At 44.7% G+C, this 25,509-nt stretch overlaps 1 protein-coding gene across 2 annotated transcripts; it reads left to right on the top strand.

Moving 5' to 3' along the window:
- The first annotated feature begins 504 nt into the window (after positions 1-504).
- Positions 505-23,774, top strand: ubtfl (upstream binding transcription factor, like). Of its 2 annotated transcripts, none has more exons than XM_083781621.1 (20): positions 505-1,605; positions 2,971-3,044; positions 4,163-4,338; positions 5,743-5,826; positions 7,087-7,242; positions 7,994-8,058; positions 8,468-8,588; positions 9,086-9,196; positions 11,519-11,643; positions 12,080-12,221; positions 12,616-12,657; positions 12,907-13,011; positions 13,835-13,981; positions 15,225-15,335; positions 17,639-17,721; positions 18,191-18,380; positions 21,103-21,150; positions 21,620-21,754; positions 22,110-22,202; positions 23,188-23,774. In XM_083781621.1, the coding sequence occupies exons 2-20, from the start codon at positions 2,981-2,983 to the stop codon at positions 23,281-23,283; spliced, it is 2,094 nt and encodes a 697-aa protein (XP_083637747.1). In that variant the 5' UTR covers positions 505-1,605; positions 2,971-2,980; the 3' UTR covers positions 23,284-23,774. The 2 variants fall into 2 exon arrangements, with proteins under 2 accessions (XP_083637747.1, XP_083637746.1); XM_083781620.1 differs by having other exon boundaries at positions 509-1,605; positions 15,225-15,353.
- Positions 23,775-25,509: the final 1,735 nt, after the last annotated feature.

Below are 25,509 nucleotides of genomic sequence, written 5' to 3'. Positions count from 1 at the left end.
AGACACAAATAGCATGTGCTTAAATTCATATTTAGAAAATGTTTCAGATGTAAATCATTTCTGAGATGATAGAATGAATAGTGATGGATGATGATGGTCGTGGGAGTCTCCCTCTCCATGTCGCTCCAGCTTTTTATGAAACAGAAAACGCATCTTTACCATATTTTACCAATTTTATCCAAACAGGAATCCAGATAGAGAACTCAGTCAGGAGGGATACAGACTAAACAAGTGGAATTGTAAGACACAAAGAAATAAGACAAAATTGGAACCGGAACATGCATGCTGGAGTCTGGAGAGACGGGGAGACCCCTGAACAAACACTATCTATACAGCAATGATCCCACAATGACTAGAAAAACTCACTTTAATACCCTACCTTAAAAGGCTTATATTTATTAAGGTATATCACTCATTGGCACCGCACCTTTAGTTTAATATAATTAACTATAAAGGAACGTCTCTTCAGGGAACGGGGCTATGTAGTTCACTTTACATGACAGGCACCATCTTTGCAAACTCGGGGGTCCGCGGTCGTGGACGGACATTAAATAGTTTTGAGAACAAACCGCTGTAGGCTACTGTTGTGTGCGTGCGCGCGCGCAAAGAGGAGTGTGATGGGAAGGATATGGCCCTCCTCCACATGACGGGCAGGAGGTGTGTGCATCCCGGCTGCAGGTTCATCCAGGCCCCGCTGGCTGGCATCACCTCCACAACAAGCATCCATGATCAGACCGTGTCGGTTCTCCTGCGGTTCTGGTTCTGCCGCTGCTTGGATCAAACACCCACGCGGATTGTTATCCATGGTGGTTCTTCTGGTGAACACCGCTGGATCACACCGCGTGATCGGCGTGGCCAAGGCGGAGTGTGGTCGACCCGCATCTCGCACCGCATCCCCCGGCATGACATGTCCGCTGCCGCCGGGTTCATGCCAGAGAGAGGATCCAGGGGAGTCGGACCGACCGACACGGGATCACACACCGACGCGGAACGGAACATCTCTATCTGAGATCTGGGGGTAAAACCACCGCTGGATCACCGGTGGTTTCGTCTCTCCAGGCTAGGCGGCGTACGTGTGGCTCCCCCGCCCCGCATCACGTCCGCAGCCGGGTCCGGGGCCAGAGGATCCCGGGGAACGCATCTGATGATCCCCCTCGGTCCGACCAGGGCGGTCGGTCAGCATCTGGACTACCAGTCCCGGATCTAAACGTCACCGTCCCGGCCGGTAGACGAATCAAGATGTTTGATTTCACCTTAAAGCCGTTAAATTCCAACATACATACTTACGATAAATATCGTATCTACTAAGTGTGCTCGGTACGCGTGGATGGATTAATGTCCGATGCCCCGTGTTTTTAGGGTTTCGTGTTTCTTTGCGTGTTTTTTTTCCGCTTTTTTGCGGGGAGTTTTTTCCCGGGAGTTCCTCCCACCCTGCGGCGCTGGGCGGAGTTTCCTACCGAACAAGACGCTCCGTGTGTCGGCTGCTGCTCGGACGGGACTCCCCGGGGTTTAGCACGGAAAAAAAGCCACTTCCAAAGCACCAAACCCGGCCATATCGCCAGCTCAGTGTGCGGCAAAGCCCCCTACGTACGACGGAGAGGAAAGGTGGGTGTTCGGCGGCGTTTCGGGGCAGATATTATACGTTTTGTCGGTGCTTCGTGCCCGGGGTCTGCGTGACATTCATGGCGGCCTGGCAGTGAAGCATTCTGGGGGACAGCCAGGCTGCTAAGGGCGCTAACATGCTAAAAAAAATTGCTAAATTTAACAACATAAACATAGAACATGTAAATAACGTTCTGGCTTTATTAATCCACACACCCGCTCGTTGGATCGTTATTTCCACACCAGTGTCGACTAAAACTGTTCTAAAACATATCTCCCCCCCTCTAAAATGTAATAATTTTTATTTTTGTTGTTTTGCCCGTTTTTTTTTTCTCCTGCCCGAAATAACGCGATTATTGTAGGTGTTCTGTTGAGCTATACTCATCCTCCAAACTCGTTAATTAAAGAGGCGTTGATTAATTAGCATAGGTTTTAATAATCTGTTGGGTGGATCATGGATGGATCGTGGACGAGGCTACGTGGTGTGTGTCTGCTGCCTGCCCTGCCGGGGAGGAGGCGCCATTACTGGGCACAGTGTCACCGAGGGGCCGCTGGAAGGCTGTGGTAGGCTGGAGACCTCCATGCTGGGTGGCGCTGGCCGAAAGCATCTGATCTACAAGCTACGAAACCGTTGTCTAGTATCATACTCATAGCCCCCAAAAACACACACACACACACCCTAAAATCTGCTTTGATAATGATGATGATGATAATATATTTATGAATAGTAGGCCTACTTATTGTTTATTATTATTATTATTATTATTATTATTATTATTATTATAATATATTTAAATATCGAGCTATAACAAAAACAAGATTAGAAGGTTTATTATTTGTCACTACTCAACTGTGACTACTAGCCTACTGTGCAACAACACTATAACAGCATTCTGGGTACCCATTGGCAAAACAAAGGAAAAACAGCCCTTAACCCACAATTTAGCATTTAGCAGCACTTAATCGTAGCAATTTACAGTAACCAACATCACATAGACAGTAATGCATCACATTGAGTATTGGCGCGTTGCATATTTAACATCATGTCCTGTGTTTTCAAAATCATATTCTTATTTGGAAAATCTTTTATGAATGCATCCAGCGGGGCATCACAATATAATTAGGCATAATGTGTTAATTCCATGACCGCATATATATCGGTATCAGTTGATATCGGTTTATAATGTTGGTATCTGTTATTGACAAGAAAGTCAATATCGGACATTCCTCATTCCTACTCTGAAATGTTGTTTTGGTCATTAATACCTGTCATGAGCGAAGTACTTAATGGACCTCTTGACCACCCTTTTTAGTGGGTGCTAGTGATGTTTTTGTTTAAGTGTGTGTGTGTGTGTGTGTGTGTTACAGAGCTGGCTTCATGATGAACGGTAGTACCAGTGTTTCCACTGGTGCTCAGGCCACCAGGGTGAAGAACGAGCCAGGTAACAGACAGATAGATTGATAGGATGGACTGATAGACCAGTCGTTCCCACATTTGTTGGGGACTCTGGTCACACCTGAAAATATCTTTAAATCAAGGAAGTAAGCACGACTCCAACTTGTCTCAATCTATCTGAGCATTCTTCCAGGGTGCACGGTCGGGAAAGTAACTATCAATAAGTCTCTCAAAAGAGAATGCCAGCACTCACCTAGTACCAAAAGTGCAGTCACAAAATACATCATCATTCATCATATAAACTCATCATTTAATTCATAATATTTCTACATAATATAAGACTCCTTGAAATACAATGCAGCATGTAATATCAGTATCAGAGTCCTTTAGCCAATATACGGGTACAGATGGTAAAACTATGCAAAATGGGCACATCTGGCTGATTCCTTAAAAAGGAGAGGGGGTTTATGGGAAAACAGAAAAAAAGAAAATAACTAGTGCTGCGAGTGTCGATCCCATATAGTCATTCTGTTATAAGTACAATGATTTTCCAACTTCCAATGGAAACAAACAATGGTGTACTTTGACTGTACTTCCTATACTGTTTAATAATCGTGTTAATACAAGTATTCAATCAATCAAATAGAGACCAGTATCTGCTTCTACTAGCAAACTCCTGGTGTTCTCTAATGATGATACTTAGTGGTACTTGGCTATTTTTGGCTTATATTCCCGTTTTTGAAAAAGAAGGTCGCACAGCTCGTAGTCACGTTGCAAAACACTTATTTAAGATGACCAACATTCGGCACAAAATGCCTTCAGGGTAGAAATGCCCTGAAGAAGGCATTTTGTGCTGAATCATTGGTCATCTTAAAAATTAAAATCATAGTGTTCTGCATCGTGACTACGAGCTGTGCGACCTCTTCTCTTTCAAGTGTGTGTCTCGTGGTCAGCACCTCCCCATTCCCCACCTCTTTGTTTGGCTTATATTCCCCCCAGAATACGGACGTTGGGGTGCAAAAGTGGAATTTTAAGAGTTTTAAGCATATTTGTATTACCGTGATAATATTGTTAATCATTGCTAACATTGTAAGAAAAACTAAAAAGATATATATATATATATATATATATATATTTTTTTTTTTTTCCCCCTAAAATCTGAAGATGATTGGAGTAAAGAGGCATGTCTGACCCTGTTGGAGAGGATCCGCAACATGCTTCCAGAGCCGGATGGTATGAAGTACAAAACCACAGAGTCTCACTTTGACTGGGAGAAGGTGTGCTTCGGAGGCTACACTGGCACCATGTGCAAGCAGAAATGGCAGAAAGTCTCCACTGAGGTACAACCCTACCCCCTGCTGGCAATGCGCACAATTACAACACAATGCTCTTTATCCAGAAGTACCTGGCTTAGTTAGAACGTAGCCGCAATTTGCAACTCTAGATATTTTTATAATGGGATGAATCTAGAGTTGCAATACCCTCCATTGATTCCCCACTCATCCAATTTGCGTTTGCAATCTGCTTGTCTCAAACGACGTTAAACTCACCAACATTGCAGCTGTAGTCCAAGCTTGAATTATCCTCTTTCAATCTGCCGAGCTTGTTTTTCATAAAAATCCACCGTGGACTTGTTATGAGCTACTTTCTGTCAAGAAATTCTGTGCAGGTGATACTTCTTCTAAGTGCTGGAGTTTGGAAGCACTTGTCGTAAGTCACTGAACGGCCCTGTGTACCAGCTGTTTCGAATTTGCACATAATGCAGGAGGCAGCAGGAGGCGGCTAAATGCTAAATGAATAGCAGGCAGGCTGACGGTGAAGTTAATTATATGAAAACAAGCCCAAGTCGCTTGTAATAGCCAGACATGGCAACATGACTTCCAGCGCGACTTTACAGCCTTGCATAAGTATTAGGATCTACATATTGACTACAACAGCCAACAAGAATGCACACTGTGACACTACACTCTGTATCAAAGCCCGACCACTGTGATTATAAAATAAACAACCTACTCCTTGAGAACAGCAAAAGCAACTACAGCAGAGCAGGTAGGCTATAAGGCTGGTTTGTTGTGGTTTCCTTGATTAATCCTGAGGACCCGACATGAACATTTACTTGCTTTCAATATAACGAAAAACAGTCTGCTCTGCTGTGAACTGGTAATGTGTGAAATGACTGTTTGAAAATCTGCCACACAGTTCACATGTGGCAGGCAGCTCCGCCCAAAGAGCTTGTCGTATTGAAAAAAATATATAGAGGGGGAGGTGCGTGTGTGCGTGCAATAGTACGTCACACTATCAGTGTTTATATCATTGGCCCGTTTGACTGTCAAGGGTTCAGCCTCCAGGAAGAAACCCTAAATACAAAGTTATTGCACCATTGCACATAAACGACTCCAGGGTGTCTAATGAAGTAATGCCACCTCATAGACACATGAAAAAATTGTGGCACTCCATCTTTAAATAAGTCACCTCACTGAAAGCCCTTGGCAGGGAAGGGACTGCAGACTGAAACAATTCTGGCAGTCAATGAATTCATTAAAAATAACTAATGACAAAATGTAGGAAACAAAAAATAAAGGGATATTCACTTCACCTGCGACCCACAAAAATGGATCCGCAACCCACACATGGGTCCCGACCCAGTGTTGGGTCCTGAATCACAAGAGGCACCTTGTTGTATGTTCTTGCGTGTTAACGGTCATAAAACAGCAGGCACATATCTTCTGTTCTTGTGTCTTCAGGTACGCAAATACAGAACCATGACAGAGCTCATCTTCGATGCCATCGAGTTCGTAAAGAACCCTTACAAAGGCAAGAAGTTAAAGGTGAGACAAGTATTTCAAAACCCTAGAACACTAAACCTGGGTGATTTTCACCCGGACAATTATGCTTATGGGATTTTTATAATGTTACTTATGTCTGGTGTGAGTTGTTCCTTGGGTAGCTTCGTGATGCTCATACAGTGACATAGAAGGTAGGTTTGTTTCCCTGCCCACATCCCTGTTTTCGCCCCCCCCATGATATCTTTATATTTTGTCTTTTATTATTATTATTTTTGGTGAAATGTTATGTTTAAAGGTATATTCAGTGATTTCACTTAATTCAAATATCACTTATTTTTTTGTTTTGTTGTGATAATCCTCCCTACTATAGAGTGTGCTGACCATATAAGGAGTTCCTCCCTGTCCCCAGTTAACCCCTGGGGGTCAAAAAACCTTAGTTTTCGTTTTTTACTCTCTATCCTGATTGGACGAAAGGCTGGGTCCCACAACCAAAAACGAAACCTAAGGTTTTTTGAGTGAAATCACTGAATATACCTTTAAATATTAACCCATTCAGGACGGCTACCCCTTTTGATGTTTTAACTCTTCTGGGTGGGAGACAGTGTAGGCGAGACAGTCAGACAGACAGACGTTAGGACAGTTGAGAGACAGTGTAGGTGAGACAGTCAGTCAGTCAGACAGACGGTAGTACAGTTGAGAGACAGTGTAGGAGAGACGAACAGTAGGAGAGCTGAGAGGGAGACGGTGTATGAGACAGATGGTACTGTATGACAGCTGACGGGGAGACGGTGTAGGACAGCTGAGAGAGACACACACACACACACATACCGATGCCAGAGGAAACCATGCAACTTCCATGCAACTTCTCCCGATGACCAACCTGCTGCAATGAAGGACCGGAAAGTCTAGCGTGGCATTGTGAAATCCATGATCTCGACCACGGTTGAAAAATGATGATGATGAGGGGTTCAGTGTCTTGCTCAAGGACACTTCAACACTTAGCCAGGTGGAGCTGGGGATTGAACCTGGAACCTTCCGCATGGCCACTCTACCTCCAGAGTTATTATTCTGTGAGGTCAGGGTTAAGGTTAGGCATAGTGTTTGTGAGGTTAAGGTTAGGTTTAGGCATAGTTTCTGTGAGGTTAGGGTTAGGTTTAGGCATATTATCACACCCACCAGGTAGAACGCTCTGCGGAAAAGGCAGTCCCGCCCTCACACATCCGGTGTGGAGGTGTGTGATCTTCATGTTTAGTACTATCGTCATGTAATTCCATGTATCTTCATTGTTATGTTCTCTCCCAGACTCATCCCGACTTCCCAAAGAAACCCCTGACTCCATACTTCCGCTTCTTCATGGAGAAACGAGCCAAGTACGCCAAGATCCACCCCGAGATGAGCAACCTGGACCTCACCAAGATCCTGTCCAAGAAATACAAAGAGCTGTCTGAAAAGAAGAAGGTCTGTTTGTCTGTCTGCATGGATTAAAGTCTTCTGTCGTGGTGACGGATGTTGGTCATTTGGATTCCATATAGCCCAGTACAGTGGGGGATGCTTTTTTTTTTTTTTTTTTTAAGATATTTTTTTGCGGCTTACGCCTTTATTGATTTTTTTTAAGGGATAGAAAGTAGGCTGACAGGAAACGGGAGAGAGATGGGGGGATGACATGCGGTAAAGGCCGTGTCGGGTCCGGGAGTCGAACCCGCGGCACACCGCGACTGGATCACCAGTCCGGTGCCCAGACCGTTACGCTATGGCCTGGGCCATGGGGGATGCTTTTTAGTGTACTGAGAAGACCCATTACACTAAGTACTGTCATTTAGGCTAGTAGTTCTTTCAATTTATATGTTTTCAATTTAAAAAATCAAATGGATTTATACATTTTAAATCAAACAAATCTATGAAATACCATAAATACAAAATAAATTATAATTAAGGTAGTGAAAATGGCTACAAGATTGCAACACAGTGGGTTAGGGTCCTTGTAGATCTGCTATTTTCACTAGTTTGGGCCCCGGGCAAACGGGTCTAATCTCTCTTTTGGGTCTCAACCTGAAAAGTTTGGGAACCACTGCTCTAAGGGTCTTTAATTGAACTTCAATCTTACCCCTGCAGAACAGGTGCAGTTAGACGGTTTGTAATTGGTCATTGAAGTTAAACCTGACTGTGACTGGACAAGTTTCTAACCGTCTTAACTGTATTTATTCCACAGCAAAAATACATCACAGAGTTCCAGAGAGAGAAGGAATCATTTGAGAAGAACATGGCTCGCTTCAAGTAAGACCTTTTTAAGCATTTTAATTGCTCACTATAGTATGGAATGTATTGTCATGAATAAGTGAATCATGCACGCCTTAGACTAGCCCCGTTTGGAACCTCACCCTCCGCTATTATCTCCGAGATTAGGTCCCGCGTTAAGCCTATCCCTGCAGAGGTAGAGTCTGTCCAAATGCAGCTAAATCAACTATTCTGAATCTGATAACGTGGAGGCGAATGGCAGGCGAATTTTCACTTCTGGTTGTATCCTTCTCCTATCAACCTAGTATCATTCATACGTTGGCGACGAGCGCCATCTATGGTAAACCACTGAAAAGACATGATGAGACATATACTATAATATGTGATGTGATATGACTTGCTTGGCAGTCAAATATGTTAAAATATGAATCTTGTGTGTGTGTGTCAGAGAGAACCATCCTGAGCTCATGGAGGAGAAGAAGAAGTCGGACCTGCCAGAAAAAGCCAAAACACCGCAGCAGCTGTGGTACAACCACGAGAAGAAGACCTACATGAAAGTGCATCCTGACGTACGTACTGCTGCTGATTTTGACAGGAGATGTTGCAAATTTACAGTTTATTTAGTAGACTACAATGTATTTTGGCAGGTCTTGATGGCGTCGTAATGGCTGATTTTAGACTTGGTTGCATGCTGAAAATAGCCGATCTACAAGCTCACAATGTGCTCACTGTTGAGCTTTATTAATATCTAACTGTGTGCCCTCAGCTCTTGCCATAACACTTTCCCCAGCCGCGACGATCTTGCAGGCGTATGCAAAGGATAAAATATGTCATTTAGATAGCATATCATGTAGACATAGCATTTTTTTTGTTTGTGTATAGTATACTCATAGTTTACTTTCATTGTACTTATATTCTGCTGTTAGACAGATATTAGGTTCTTAGTTTACGTGTGTGTGTGTGTGTGTGTGTGTGTGTGTGTGTGTGTGTGTGTGTGTGTGTGTGTGTGTGTGTGTGTGTGTGTGTGTGTGTGTGTGTGTGTGTGTGTGTGTGTGTGTGTGTGCAGGTGAGTCAGAAGGAGCTGAAGGAGGCACTGAGGAGACAGTGGTCTCAGCTCTCGGATAAGAGGCGTCTCAAATGGATCAGCAAAGCTCTGGAACTACAGAAAGGCTTTGAGGTAAAAAACAAACCTGATCCATAACAACTACAGACCCTTCATTAAGAAATGGTTTATGTCATGGCCTATACATTGACATAACAACGCGTCATCAGAGCGGAGGGAGGGGCGTCAGCTGCGACTCCGCGGCTCCGCCCACCCCCCGGGGTAAGATTTGTGATTTGTGATTTGCTCTCGTTCACTGCAATGCAATTTGCGGCATTTTCAAAACAATATTGCGCAGAGTAGCGATTATCTAACGTATTTGCAATGCCATACGTTGAAAGATCTGTTGCCCGCGGACAAGGCACGTTACCTCCGCAAGTTAGATATTATCGGCATAGGTGTTTGCCGTATGTGATTAAGGATTGGAAAAAGTTGCATTGGCAGCCATAGAAAATTCTGCCCGGGGTAAAACACCGGATGTGATGTTTTTGGGCGTTCCTGTCTTGTTAAAAAACCGGCTGACGTTTTTGGGCGTTCCTGTCTTGTTTCGTGTCAGTGTATGGTTGATGATGTCGGGCAGAGAAACCTCATGCGTTGTCTTAATCAACGCCATACCTTATCACACTACAGCGTCACAAAAGTATCAAAGGTAGGAGATCGGCCCAGGCTGTAGCGTAACGGTCTGGGCACCGGACTGGTAATCCAGTCGCAGTGTGCCGCGGGTTCGACTCCCGGACCCGACACGGCCTTTACTGCATGTCATCCCCCCATCTCTCTCCCGTTTCCTGTCAGCCTACTGTCTGTCCCTTCAAAAATCAATAAAAGGCGTAAGCCGCAAAAAAAATATCTAAAAAAAAAAAAAAAAAAAAAAAAAAAAAAAAGTAGGAGATCTACAAGCTCAAAACACAGCGCGATACTTCAGAATTTGAATCCTGAAAAGTAACAGTTTTGGACATGAGGTTTCCACCCGACAGAGACGATTATGCTGCACAGCATATATGTTACACCCAAACTGGTGACCCCAGTGTCTGTTGTATTTCTCCGTTTGTGTTTGATTTAAGTGGTTAATAAAACGGATTACATTATCACATCATGTAATGTGACAGCAGTCATTAAAGTCTTTTATCAAACTGGAATCTTCATCAGCAGGAAGAAGGAAACAAAATGATGAATCTCTGTCTCTCTCTCTCCCTCCCCCCACCTGTCTGTCTCTGTCCCTATCTCTCTCTCCCTCCCCCCACCTGTCTGTCTCTGTCCCTATCTCTCTCCCTCCCCCCACCTGTCTGTCTCTGTCCCTATCTCTCTCCCTCCCCCCACCTGTCTGTCTCTGTCCCTATCTCTCTCTCCCTCCCCCCACCTGTCTGTCTCTGTCCCTATCTCTCTCTCCCTCCCCCCACCTGTCTGTCTCTGTCCCTATCTCTCTCTCCCTCCCCCCACCTGTCTGTCTCTGTCCCTATCTCTCTCGTTCTCTCTCTCCCTCCCCCCACCTGTCTGTCTCTGTCCCTATCTCTCTCGTTCTCTCTCTCCCTCCCCCCACCTGTCTGTCTCTGTCCCTATCTCTCTCATTCTCTCTCTCCCTGCGTGTGTCTCTCTCTCCCTCCACCTGTCTGTCTCTGTCCCTATCTCTCTCGTTCTCTCTCTCCCTCCCCCACCTGACTGTCTCTGTCCCTATCTCTCTCGTTCTCTCTCTCCCTCCCCCACCTGTCTGTCTCTGTCCCTATCTCTCTCGTTCTCTCTCTCCCTGCGTGTGTCTCTCTCTCCCTCCCCCACCTGTCTGTCTCTGTCCCTATCTCTCTCGTTCTCTCTCTCCCTGCGTGTGTCTCTCTCTCCCTCCCCCACCTGACTGTCTCTGTCCCTATCTCTCTCGTTCTCTCTCTCCCTCCCCCCACCTGTCTGTCTCTGTCCCTATCTCTCTCGTTCTCTCTCTCCCTGCGTGTGTCTCTCTCTCCCTCCCCCCACCTGTCTGTCTCTGTCCCTATCTCTCTCGTTCTCCCTCTCCCTGCGTGTGTCTCTCTCTCCCTCCCCCACCTGTCTGTCTCTGTCCCTATCTCTCTCGTTCTCTCTCTCCCTGCGTGTGTCTCTCTCTCCCTCCCCCACCTGACTGTCTCTGTCCCTATCTCTCTCGTTCTCTCTCTCCCTCCCCCCACCTGTCTGTCTCTGTCCCTATCTCTCTCGTTCTCTCTCTCCCTGCGTGTGTCTCTCTCTCCCTCCCCCACCTGTCTGTCTCTGTCCCTATCTCTCTCGTTCTCTCTCTCCCTGCGTGTGTCTCTCTCTCCCTCCCCCACCTGACTGTCTCTGTCCCTATCTCTCTCGTTCTCTCTCTCCCTCCCCCCACCTGACTGTCTCTGTCCCTATCTCTCTCGTTCTCTCTCTCCCTGCGTGTGTGTGTGTGTGTAGGAAAGTATGAGAGTGTATCATGAGGCTCACCCAGACGTGACCACGGATCCGGCCAAGTCTGTTCTCACTAAAGCTGAAAGACAACTGAAGGACAAGTTTGATGGACGGCCGACAAAACCACCTCCGTAAGAATAACGCACCCACACACGCATGCACGCACGCACACACACACGCACACACACATGCACGCACGCACGCATGCGTGGGGGGGCCACCAGTTGCCCATGCATGGCCTATATATCTATTTACCTATTTACAAGCTCACAAAGGGCTAAGCATAGTAATGTTGCTTCTGTCTTTATATCACTAATAATCACTCAGGTAACCAGTCAGACAGAATACATGTGAGCAGTGAGCAGAGTTGATTTGATTTCAACCATAGTTTGAGTCCTCTGTAGAACACATTAACATCCGTCTCTAGTTTTAGACCCGTAGGCAAGGAGTTCCAAAAAAGGTTCCAAAGGTTTGCCCCCTTTACTGAGAAGGCAGACTGTCCGAAATAATTGTTACACCTGGGAACAATACAGTTATCACTTTGCTAAATATGTTGTATTATTCTAGGAACGGCTACAGCCTGTACTGTGCAGAGCTCATGGTCAACATGAAAGACGTTCCGTCCACGGAGAGGATGGTTCTGTGTTCCAAACAGTGGAAGATGATGACCCAGAAAGAGAAAGACATGTTCCAGAAGCGATGCGAACAGGTACCCTGTCTGTCTGTCTGTCTGTCTGTCTGTCTGTCTGTCTGTCTGTCTGTCTGTCCTGTCTGTCCTGTCTGTCCGTATGTCCGTCTGTCTTGTCTGTCCTGTCTGTCCTGTCTGTCCATCCGTCTGTCTGTCCGTCTGTCCGTGTGTGTGTGTGTGTGTCGTTTGTATTGATTTCAAAGATCTCTGACGAAGAGCTTCGGCTCGGTGCAAATGGACACTCAGAGTTACGGACTTGTAATACCATTTGCAATGGTACCCACCCGCCACCCCACCCATTTCCTTATGTTGGACCTTTGGTGTGTCGGATTTTGTGTATGATTTGGTATCCATGATGAATGGTATGCAATATGATCTTTATTATTGTATGTTCTTGTTTTATCCCGGTCATCAGAGGAAAAAACAATATGACATCGAGATTCAACGGTTTCTGGAGGTAAAACATTACATTACATTTGATGAATGTAGATCTATTTTAGAAATATAGTATGTCATATATTATATTATTTGACAATTTGTCCAATGTTTGTTGATTACTTTTGATGCAGTAATTCAATAAGTCCTTACAGTCCCTGTAATCTGGTGAAACTAAAGTTGGAATATGGAGATGGGAGGTTTCTACCCGACAGGAACAATAAAAAGATCCACTGTCCTAGATGATTGACAGGTGTTTTTCATCTTGCAGAGTCTTCCAGAGGAGGAGAGGGATCGCGTTCTGACCGAGGAGAAACTTGGCGGGAAACTAGGCGTGGGCGCAAGCCCTCACAGAGCCAAGAGCCCCTCCTCCAAGGTATGGCTCCGCTCTTTGTCATTGGTCCGTGTTCTGTGACAATAAAAATAAAATGTTGTTTTCTAAGAAAGCTTAACGATGATATTCATATATAATATGTTCATACGTATAATCGTATATATATATATATGCATATACTAGTTCATATTTAATATATAAGGTCATACATGTTTTATGGATCAAACATATTAGTTTACGTTTTTCACACTTTTAGAGTATGCATACCTAACCAATTACAATTGATGCCAAAACAATGGGATATTTTCCAATGTGTATTTTTATATCAAGTCCATAAAAAGCCAATTTTAATTACTTTGAAATGAAAACGTGCTGCGTGATTACGTACCGCTAACACCTATGACTATAAATTAATCTTTATTGCATTCACCTGTTTGAATCCCATAGCTGTACGTTCAGCTGTCCGTCCAAACACAACTGATTTTTATTACTTAACCACTCCGTTTGAAATCTCATTCAAGATGACATCCAGACAGTGTATTTGCTCATTTTAATCTTAATGCTAAAATATGTAAAGCCACGTAGTAGCAAGCATACTTGGCTTGCTGTCTTCTCTCACTTGTAAACAAACGGTAGCGCTGCGACACAGCCATTGCAGTCCGACTAACTGCTACGTCTATGATCACTCAATACCAAACATTGCACGCACGCCCAAAACAAACGTTCCTGACCTGGTGGAGACCTGTGCTCCGAGGAGTTGGATGTGTGCATTCTCATCGTGTGTGTGTGTGTGTGTGTGTGTGTGTGTGGGTCTGTGTGGGTCTGTGGGTCTGTGGGTCTGTGGGTCTGTGTGCTTGCGTTCCAGGCGTGTGTCACGGAGGTGGAGCAGTGGACGGCACTTCCCAATAACAAACGGGACGCCAAGAAGAAAAACAAGCTCCCTGAAACCCCAAAGACGGCAGAAGACATGTGGCAACAGAGTGTGATAGGAGACTACCTAGTCAAATACAGAGTGAGTTGTAACACCCTTTAATAACTTTTAGTTACAACCATTACTATAAGCTACTTATAACATTAGTAATCTAGTGTAAAGTATAGTATTAATAACTTAGTTATAACTGTGTTATAAGAGATTACCTGGTCAAATTATTAACCCGTTAAGACTTTAGGCTGGTTCTACAAATGCTTTCTAAATCGGTGTGACGGGTTCAGTTGTTGGACAGACGACGGACTATATTTAAAGATAACAAAGTCCCAGTAGCCATACAGGATTACACACGCTGCTTGTCATTCTGTGGTATGGATCTCACAATCCTGTAGCTACACACACTTTTCACAAGGGAGAGCAGATGTTAACTCTTCTGTCCGGACGAGTCTGCCGCTCCCTGAATGTTTGTGGAGATGACCGAGTTATCCTGTTGTGCCTCGATCAACCCAGCCACACCCAGTTCTGAGGCCAGTTGTAGTTTGACTCAAGCCAGTTATCCTCCATCTCACAATTGGTAATGCTCAAACCTTTTAATGTCAAGGAGGACTCATTTGATAGGGCTGATAAAAAAAATATTTTCCGATCCGATCCCGATACCACCATTTCTGTGTTAGCCAATACCGAATACCGATACCAGAGAATAATATTTATAATGATTTAAAAAGAAAAAATATTTATTATATATCTCTTATTTTTAAGTCCACCGACTGGAAGTCAAGGGTTGACATTCGTCTAACTTGACACACACATACATACATACAGGTACATACATACATACATACATACATATGCTTTGACCGTTCAGCTGTGTTGTAGTTTTCACATATCTCGTGTTGTGTATCTAGCTATATCGTGTTGTGTTCAAATCAGACTTCTCAATCAAACGTGGACTTGCAGTTTGGGCAACTCGAAAACAAACTCCACATGCCCAAACATTTTATTTACCTGCCATAGTGTCAACCCCTTACCCCTGTGTCGGTTCGGTGGTTAGACTGGAATATTCGTAGAGCCCGATATGGCCTCATATGGGCATATCGGGCAGTGTTCCATCTCTAATATGTAGCGACTTGTTCGAATGCCCCTGTCAAAAATAGCTACATTTGTTAAAACGAAAGAAAGCAGCAAATGAAACAATAACCTAAAACATGAACCTTGGTTGAAAAAAACAACAAAGTTGTCCGTTAACCTGGTTATAACCCTGGTAGCAGCATGGTACTGGAAGCAGTACCAGGTGTATTCATGTTGTGTGTGTTGGTTGGTATTTCAGAACGATAGGAAGCGTGCCCAGGCAGCCATGGTGGCAGCATGGAAGGTCATGGACAAGAAGGAGAAGATTCCATGGATCAAGAAAGCGGCCGAGGACCAGAAGAGATATGAGGTTCTGTACCAGCCTGTGGTCAGTGAGAACCCCTCGTACTGACCTGCTAGTGAACACCCCCCCCCTTAACCCCTCGTACTGACCTGCTAGTGAACACCCCCCCCCTTAACCCCTCGTACTGACCTGCTAGTGAACACCCCCCCCCTAACCCCTCGTACTGACCTGCTAGTGAACACCCCCCCTTAACCCCTCGTACTGACCTGCTAGTGAACACCCCCCCCCCCTTAACCCCTCGTACTGACCTGCTAGTGAACACCCCCCCCCCCCCCCTTAACCCCTCGTACTGACCTGCTAGTGAACACCCCCCCCCCTTAACCCCTCGTACTGACCTGCTAGTGAACAGTCCCCCCCCCCCCCTTAACCCCTCGTACTGACCTGCTAGTGAACACCCCCCCCCCCCCATAACCCCTCGTACCGACCTGCTAGTGAACACCCCCCCCCCCCTTAACCCCTCGTACTGACCTGCTAGTGAACACCCCCCCCCCCCTTAACCCCTCGTACTGACCTGCTAGTGAACACCCCCCCCCCCATAACCCCTCGTACTGACCTGCTAGTGAACACCCCCCCCCCCCCCTTAACCCCTCGTACCAACCTGCTAGTGAACACCCCCCCCCCTTAACCCCTCGTACCGACCTGCTAGTGAACACCCCCCCCCCCCTTAACCCCTCGTACCAACCTGCTAGTGAACACCCCCCCCCCCTTAACCCCTCGTACTGACCTGCTAGTGAACACCCCCCCCCCCCCCTTAACCCCTCGTACTGACCTGCTAGTGAACACCCCCCCCCCCCCCCTTAACCCCTCGTACTGACCTGCTAGTGAACACCCCCCCCCCCCCCTTAACCCCTCGTACTGACCTGCTAGTGAACACCCCCCCTTAACCCCTCGTACTGACCTGCTAGTGAACACCCCCCCTTAACCCCTCCTACTGACCTGCTAGTGAACCCCCCCCTTAACCCCTCGTACTGACCTGCTAGTGAACAGCCCCCCTTAACCCCTCCTACTGACCTGCTAGTGAACACCCCCCCTTAACCCCTCGTACTGACCTGCTAGTGAACACCCCCCCTTAACCCCTCCTACTGACCTGCTAGTGAACACCCCCCCTTAACCCCTCCTACTGACCTGCTAGTGAACAGCCCCCCTTAACCCCTCCTACTGACCTGCTAGTGAACATCCCCCCCCTTAACCCCTCCTACTGACCTGCTAGTGAACACACCCCCCTTAACCCCTCCTACTGACCTGCTAGTGAACACACCCCCTTAACCCCTCCTACTGACCTGCTAGTGAACACCCCCCCCCCTTAACCCCTCGTACTGACCTGCTAGTGAACACCCCCCCCCCCTTAACCCCTCCTACTGACCTGCTAGTGAACATCCCCCTTAACCCCTCCTACTGACCTGCTAGTGAACACCCCCCCTTAACCCCTCCAGGAATTAAGTGAGCCCAGTGTCCACTGCTAAAATTTAAAATATCTAAAACTGGTAGAAAACTGACGTCACCATATTTGGAGCGACGCCCCTCTGCACTGTAGTTCACTCCCACTCCTCTAGCCCCGCCCCCTCTGCACTGTAGTTCACTCCCACTCCTCAACCAGGAAATGTGTCTCGTTCCCCCAGGCTTTCATTGTTGACAGTTGAGCCGAATGTGAACGGAAATAAAAGATTAGGCCGATTGATGCTTGTCGGGAAGGCATGCTCCTTGACTTATGCAATAGCTGTTGTACCCATTGTAGCACTGTCATAGTAGTTATTGCAGTACTTATTTTTAGTGTGGTTGAGTAATTGCCTGACTTTATTATTTATTTATTCTGTATAAAGGTTTTAGGGTTCCTGCGACGTCATGTGGGTCAATACATCATCATCATAGCCTACATCAGGGTTCCCCAATAGGCGGCCCGCGGGCCATTTGCGGCCCACAGAGTGCCCCCTTGTGGCCCATGAAAGAATTTCCCAAAAAAAAGAAAAAAAATGTTTTGTTTTTTTTTGTTTTTTTTTAAGGGTCCCAGATATAAATGGCATTAAATGGGGGTCAGTAGCCTATGCATGTCAAACTGGGCATCCTTTTCAAATGGGGTCTTGCCCTGAAAATGAATTTTCAGGGCAAGACCTCAACCTCGCGCGTGCAGACTCGGCCCCCAGCCTGGTACGCTAGTCAAAATATGGCCCTTGAGGAAAATTAATTGGGGAACCCTGGCCTACATCATAATATTGTTTGTACTTATGCAAGACTCAAAGCTTGAAATTGTAAAATAAAAGGACACTCTTTGGTTTAACAGTGTTGTTGTAATGTATCTGTCTAACCTCTAGAGGGAGCTGGTGGAGATGAGGGCGCCTCCGGCAGGACCGCAGAGGAAACCCAAGTTTGACGGAGAGCCCAAGAAACCTCCTGTGTGAGTCCATTTGTCCTTCTATAAATGGCCTCCTGTGTGAGTCCATTTGTCCTTCTATAAATGGCCTCCTGTGTGAGTCCATTTGTCCTTCTATAAATGGCCTCCTGTGTGAGTCCATTTGTCCTTCTATAAATGGAATTAGTTGAAGCACATATATCTTAAGTTGTTGCTTGGCAGAAATGGGTGCCTTTGAGAGGTCCACACTCTATATAGCATAAAGATTGTTGAATAGTTGTCCGGCTACGCGATACTAACATAATAATGACACAATTAGCATAATACACAATTGGCATCATATTCAGTGATATTATTCCAATAGCAACATTCAAAATAGTATGAATCATGCGAACAGATTTCTAGATTGTCTTCATGTTTCAGTTCTGAACATCTTGCACTACCCTACTATAAAACTAACTCTCTCTCTCTCTCTCTCTCTCTCTCTCTCTCTCTCTCTCTCTCTGGCCAATAGGAGCGGCTACCAGATGTTTTCTCAGGAGCTGCTGACCAATGGGGAGCTGAATCACTTCAGCCTGAAGGAGCGCATGGTGGAGATCGGGAAGCGGTGGCACAAGCTGCCACAGAGCCACAAAGACAAGTACAAGAAGCAGGTGGAGGACGCCCAACTGGAGTACAAGGCCGAGCTGGAGGCCTGGGTCAAGGTGAACGGCAACGGCAACACACCAACTAGGGATAGGATCATTAGGGATGGGACCTTAACACTAGGAAGTCTGAAAAAATTTCACTACTACTCAGTCTGACTATTCCGGCCCAATCGACCGCTCTCCCCCTTTTTCCCCCGCACCACTCGTTCACACCTCTTCAGCTGGAGACGTCATTGTTGCCTCAATGCCTACATGCACGCACTTTTCTTTTTTTTTCTTCCCTCTCTTATAAATACATTATTATACACCCAATGCAAATGTACACTTCACGGATTATATAGGCATACATTGCAACATAGCCATGGAAGAGTGTCGCGTTGCTGCCTTTTGTTGTTCTTTTTTTCCTTCCAAAAGAGCCAAGATAACGTCTTTTCTTGTGTGTTAGCTTACATGTGCTAATATTATAAGCTAACAACATTAAAAGCCAATGTATTATAAATGCGGCATGTCCGCGGTAAATTACTTATACAAGTGAGTCGCGTTATATTTACCTAAATTACCAGCCAAAGTACATTCCAAATAAACAATTATTAGCCACGTTATGATGTTATCAGTTTAATTAATAAAAACAACAAGTACATGAACCACGTGACCGGGCTGTTTTCTGCCCCCTCAATGTCGCAACCCAAATATTTTATAAGATGGCTCTCCGCATCATAAGTGCATAATACTTGTTTATTTGGAGTGAACATGACAATGACGAGTAAATAAATATTAACACGACTACCGTCGATAAGTTATTTAGCCTGGACATTTCCGCATTTAGCTGAAAACGGGCTTAGTAGCCTACTATTATATTTGATTGATTGTGCCAAAGAATCGCTTCGGGTCAAACCGGCCATGCAAACAAAAAAGTTATATAAATATATATAAAGTTATATATTGTCATTTTTATATAGAGGGGGAAACATTATAGGCTACGCGTGTTATCGATGTAATTAATATATATTTGATTGATTGTGCCAAATAATCGCCTAGTTAGCTGTGTTGTGTGTAGTTGTGTGTTCTTTTTTTTCCCTCCACCCCTCTTTTCTTTCAATCATAACTCGCTCATTTTTTGCTCATTTAAAAAAACTCAAAATACCATGTAAACTACGACATTTGGTCTTTCATTTGGTATATAGATCGGTTATGTAGGCCCTATCTACGAAACGGTATCAAGTGAAAAGGAAATGTCGGGAAATCGGTTTATTGTGTAAAAGATTGGATACGTCTTTTCAAATACGGCCGTTAGTACTGTTAATTCAACATCCGGTGAGGAGAGGATTGTGTATAGAAATCAGCGCATACAGTGGGTGGGCTTTAGACCGGATGTAAGCCTTGCACACTAGCAATAGCAGCAGCATTTGAGAGAGGGAGGAGGAGGAAAAAAAAGAATTGCCTTGCACACTTGCAGATCAGGTCCACGTCGCTTGCAGAAAGAACTGTTCTTTTGACTGACAAAACATTTAGAGGTTCGGGAGGTCTATCTGGTTGGAATTATTTCAAACACTTTTTATTTTGTATCGCGCATCGGCAAGCATTCTCGCTTCATGGAAAGTAAATGTCGGTCGAGTCTAACCGAGCATTCAATAATAATAATAATAATAATAATAATAATAATCATTGTATTCATATTCCTATTATCTTATCAAAATAATAAACAAATTCCAAGTTAATTAACCAGCCAAACGTATATGATTTAATTCGTTGGACATGGATGATGGAATGCAGGCTTGAACAATGCCGTCTCCAGCTGTCGGAGGTGATAGACGAGTGGGGGAGAAAGGGGGACGGCGGTCGATTGTGCCGATATAGTCAGACTGAGTAAGAGATATATGCCTAAAAACATATTTACAAAACGTTTCAAATGGGAAAAAAAACAGATGATTTCAATCGAATATTTAGACAAAGTCATGCAAGGGGAACTTTCCCTGGACTCCATGGGCTAAGAAAATAAATGTTGAAATCTCAAATTCGGTCAGAACGGCTGCTCAGACTTCCTAGTGTTAATCGCTGCATGTAGTTTATCGTGACACAATAGTTTAATACATTGTGAAATTTTGTCCTCCGTCATACACTGGGATCAATTCATCTTCGCCGAGCTGAATATACAGTACTACTTAAACCCTATTTATTTGGTAAAGAAAATGGTCTTGTAAAGAATGTACTTTATACAGTCTTTCACCAAATCTTGTTGCGAAAAATAGGCAATTTATGGGCAAGCTCAAAACGCATCGCAATCTGCTTGTAGATTTGCTATTTGGATTATCGTGATCATTTTGTAAATCGCAATATGTTTTTGTTACGTGGCATTTTCATATCGTCCCATCCAGGACAATCATTATTATCGTTTATAATAATTGTTATTATAGTTTATCGCGATAGAAACACTCTCAATAATCATATGGCGGAGATTTAAATGTATCGTGAAATCGTGGACCTGAGTTGTCTGTACTTTCTTCTTCACCAAATCACTTCATCAAAAAAAGCTGATCTACAAGCTCACAACACGTTGCATTGTGAGCTTGTGGATCTGCTATATTTGGCTAATGCTCCCCTTTTTTATAATTTTAAGCATTATTTTTATAGTCTCAATAATATTAACCACATTTTAGCCACAGTAATCGTGAATTTTCATACCGGTCCCTAACCACAAATAATAAATAAATGAATCTGCGTGTGACACAAAGATCAAACTATTGAACCTTCCATCTCTCCTCTTCTTTCCCTCCCACAGTCTCTTTCTCCTCAGGAGCGAGCCGTTTATAAAGAGTTCTCCTCCACAGTGAGTACACCTCCTCCTGACTCTTTATGCTTAACTAAAACATGTATTATGCAATATCCCCATGGCCCACAGGTTGAGAATCGCTTGACTAAATCAGTGGTTCTCAACTCTTTCAAACCCCCCCACACCCCCAAAAAAATATATATATATGTTGAACTGGCTGATAAGCAGTAGTTTGACTCTGTTCCACAGATAAATGTTGTGAAATGAGCAGATCTACAAGCTCACAATGCCTCGTGGTGCAAGCCGTTGTGTGCTTTTGATTGGCTATTTAAAAAAAACTTGCCTCTTTCTTATATTATTTTACAATTTGGCCAATGTTTGTTGATTACTTTTGATGCAGTAATGGTCTTTTTTTTTATTAAAAGGGTAATAAAAGTCCTTAAACAGATGGGGACCCACAGGTTGAGACTGGACTAAATCATCAGTAACGTATTTGCTTCTGCCTCCTCCTCGTCCTCCCTGACAGAAACGTCGCAGTACGGCCAAAGTTCGCAGTCCGGTGTCTAAAGTCCGCGTGGTGGCGAAGGGCAAGGCGGTGGGATCCAGACCCGCTGCGCCAGGGGTTGCGGTGGGCAAAAGGGCCATGGCGTACAGAGCCAAGGTAACACAACACTCCTGACTAGAACCTTTTAGCTCAGGACCCAAAAGATAAATTAGACGTTTGCCCCGGGACCCAAACATAGTGGAAATAGCAGATCTTGTAGAGTATTTTCTTTTTTTAATGGAAATTACTTAGATTAATTTTATTTTATTCATGAAATACTTTTGAAATGTATTTGTATTTATTTTAAATGGAAGACACAAAAAGGGGATATTTACTGCAACCCCAACACGGGTACCGAGTCCCGACCCACTGTTTGGGAAGCAGTGGACTAGAACACTGTGTGGAAAGTAGTAATCGTGTGTGTGTGTGTGTGTGTGTGCGCGTGTGCATGTGCGTGCGTGCGCGTTTCCAGCAGGACACATCAGAGTCGGACGACGAGGAGGAGAAGAGTGACTCTGACGATTCCGATGATGAGACGTCTGGAAGCACCGACAGTGAAGACGAGGTCACTGCTTTCTACATTAGACCTACAGCACTTTACTAGCCTGGTTTCCAGCCTGATTCGCTGTGTTCTATGAATTTGTTTTGTCACTTCACTAGTCACTACTCAGACAGGTCAGCCTCCTGTTTGACTTGTATTTCATAACGTCACCTGTTACGTAGGGGCGGTGTTTCTGATTGGACGTGGTTCCAACAAATCAGAGTAGGGTTAGTCCATGCTTTTCTCACTGTTGGAAAAAAAATTGTGCCAGTTATACGCCTTTTCCACCGGTTGGTTCCCAAAAGGAAACGGTTCCATTGGGAACCAACTGGTGGAAAATGGGTCTTAGAGACTCGAGAGTAATACCTATGGTAAAAAGTAAAGTATGATTCAGTAGTCCACTATATCAGATTCAGTAGTACAAAAAACCTTCCGGCTGTGTGGGGTGAGTTTAGCGAATAATAAGTTGACGTTCAGAGCAAGCAGTTGCTGCGCATTGATATGACGTCAAACTGTTTTTTTGTCCCAACCGCAGACCAATCGGAAGCCTCAAGTGTATTCTCTCGGTTGGCATGTTCCGCCTCCTTTGGAGATGGGAGGCTGGCCAGACTGAGTAGTGAAGTGACAAAACAATTTTACAGAACGCAGCGAAGCAGGCTGGAAACTAACTAGCGCTTTACCATTGTGTTGGATTACATTACACACATACAGCACATTTTTATCACACGTTAGTAGGCATGTAACGATAGCAACTCGATTCAAACTAGTGACAATTTCAATTGCGATTATATCACAATGTGTAAAAAGAATGTAAAAGGAAGAAAATACAGGATCTTTGTAAGATAATTGATTAAAAAGAGTTTTCAGTCATTTGCTACTGTATTGAAAAGAGGATAAGAGAAACAAAATTAAGAGAAAGAAAATACTGGATTGATGTTTTAATTGCATATCATTATATTTTGTTTATTTTCAGAGATATATAAATTGATTGTTTGTTTTTTCCGGTTAGGGTGAGGACGATGAAGATGATGAAGATGACGACGAGCACTCGGGCGACAGCAGCTCAGGATCATCGGACGACTCCACCGACTCGGAGTCTGACTAGCTCCGCCCCCCTGCACAGGGGAGACTTATGCGGGCCACGCCTCCTGTTCTGGCAGACCAATGGGGTTGTCAGACTGGCCCCGTCCACATCTTTCTAACGAAAACAAAAAAGAGGCTTCTCGCCTAATTTATGCTCCGTCGCCCACTGAAAAATGTGCGACTTAACAAAATGTGCGACATAACAACCAAAAATCAGTGTCATTACAAGCTCACAAAGCGCCGCATGTGGTGCTTTGTGAGCTTGTGGGAGGCCGATTTTTTTACGTGCGATTTTCGTAGGAATCGGGTGGGGCTTCAGAGTGGCAAAGAAGAGGAGCGAATCAGATGGACGGATGTCATCGACAAAATAAGACGGACGCATTTAAAGGAACGGAGCGGCTAGTTTTTATCTTGCTACCAAACTCGCGATTTTGGTGTTGTTTTTTATCTTCGAGAAGGAAATTTGAACTGAGATTTTTAGTTGGGGATTTTTTGAGTGGAGGGGATTTTTTTTGGAGCGGGGTGGGGTGGGTGGGGCTTGTACAGTTTGGCAGGGAGGAGCCTGTTGGCGCTCGCTGCTGATTGGTTGCTTGTTATTTTTTTGTTGGAGGGACTGGTGGTGTTGCCAGGCCACTAAACTAAAATAAAGATGCACTTTTCTCATCAAAGCTTCTTGTTGTCCTTGTGACTTTACAGCTGATCTGAGATCTGGTCCAATGGCAGTGGTTCTCAAAGTGTCTGGGGACCCCCAGGGGTCTTTAGGGGGGGTTCCAGGAGGTCCCCAGCACTGTGGTAATATTGCATCATAGAATCAGTTTTAACCACTTTAAGCCTATAACGCAGGGCTGTCCAAAGTGCGGCCCGGGGACAGATTGTATACGGCCCTCTGCTTCATACCTGAATTGTATTACTCCAACATATTTAAAATATATATATATATATTGACCTGGGCATTTCCCAGAGTATAACTTGTCAGGATTCCTTGTTCCTTGTCTCATTCTGAAGGGGTCAAAGAAGGCTATTTTATTTCATGTTTTACCTTGCACATCTGGCTACAGCCTACATTATTTTGTTAATGTGAAATAAGGCAGAGATATTTTTGTGTTTTGTTCACAGCACGCCTAACAAAAGACCATTGATATTAAATATTGATGATAGTTATATAAAGTCGTTTAAATGAGATGCATATTTATGTGACTTTGTTATAGTCCGAAGGCACTGTGGGCTGTATTTTGCGTGTCTTAAGTTAAGTACCAGGTCTTATTCCCTAACTTGAGTAAACTAAAGACCTGGAGGCGTAGTCAATGCTCTTTGGACACTCAGAATAGCCAAATGGCATTGATCACGCCTCCAGGTCTTTAGTAACTCAAGTTAGGGAATAAGAACTGGTACTTAACTCATCGATTGCGCAAAACGCTCTAAAGCGTTTTATTAATCTCGAGCGCCGTCTGCGCATCACGCTCTAAAGCGTTTTATTGGTGTTTTTACTGTATACTGTACATCAACTTCTCTGACGCCCGGACAACACATAATGTAACACTGATCATCTCCAGAAAGATCCGCTGTGAGATCCGGGAGTTTAAAGCCCCCCACCTCCTGAAAAGAGGCCTGGTCTAACCACATTCCAGGCATGCCGTATCCATTACGACGTACTGGGGAGGCGGCATCGCCGTCCTGCACACGGCATAGACCAACGCAGATCAGGGGATCTAAAATGGAGCTACCCATTTTCTAGTGTGTGTGAAATTTGTGAATACACTCGATTACCCTTCCCCTCCTGTTTCTACATGGTTTCTCCCGAGGCATCTCTCCATCGCATTACAGTTTCTTCCCCCCCCCCCACTCATTCACACAGATCCACTCGACACAGCCCTCTCTAATTCTTTCCAACGACAACTCACCGGTCTGCCGCCTCATTCTCGGAAATATAAACCCGTATATAAACCAAGAATAATCTCCAACGGTCGATCGCCATTTCACGCACAGGTATACGCGAAACGAATGACGTATTCTCGAAGGACCGCCATAGGAGAAGCAGTATACATCTGACCAACTGTCTTTTTTTCGCCGTCGCGTCAGCCATGTTTGGACAAAGAAGCAGTATACTAGGCTAGCAGATATCACACCGTGGAACCCCCCCCACACTGCGAGTTGCGATCGATCGTTTTGCAGTTTGCAATGCTACTCTCATTCTCGGAAAAAAGATTCTCGGCAGTTGATCACCATAATCGCCATAGCGCCTTCGCCA

This window comes from Protomyctophum parallelum (assembly GCF_964188405.1).
Source record: "Protomyctophum parallelum genome assembly, chromosome: 14".
Classification (NCBI taxonomy): Eukaryota; Metazoa; Chordata; class Actinopteri; order Myctophiformes; family Myctophidae; genus Protomyctophum; species Protomyctophum parallelum.
Note: the sequence above shows the minus strand (reverse complement) of the source record. Positions and strands in the feature narration are given on the sequence as shown.

What these genes read in the sequence shown, in the direction of transcription:
- ubtfl (XM_083781620.1), top strand. Translation starts at nt 2,981, where the DNA reads ATGATGAACGGTAGTACCAGTGTTTCCACTGGTGCTCAGGCCACCAGG. An exon ending in CGGCCGACAAAACCACCTCC is followed by an intron (nt 11,644 to 12,079) that starts GTAAGAATAACG and finishes GTATTATTCTAG; the next exon opens with GAACGGCTACAGCCTGTACT. An exon ending in AGCTGGAGGCCTGGGTCAAG is followed by an intron (nt 18,381 to 21,102) that starts GTGAACGGCAAC and finishes TCCCTCCCACAG; the next exon opens with TCTCTTTCTCCTCAGGAGCG.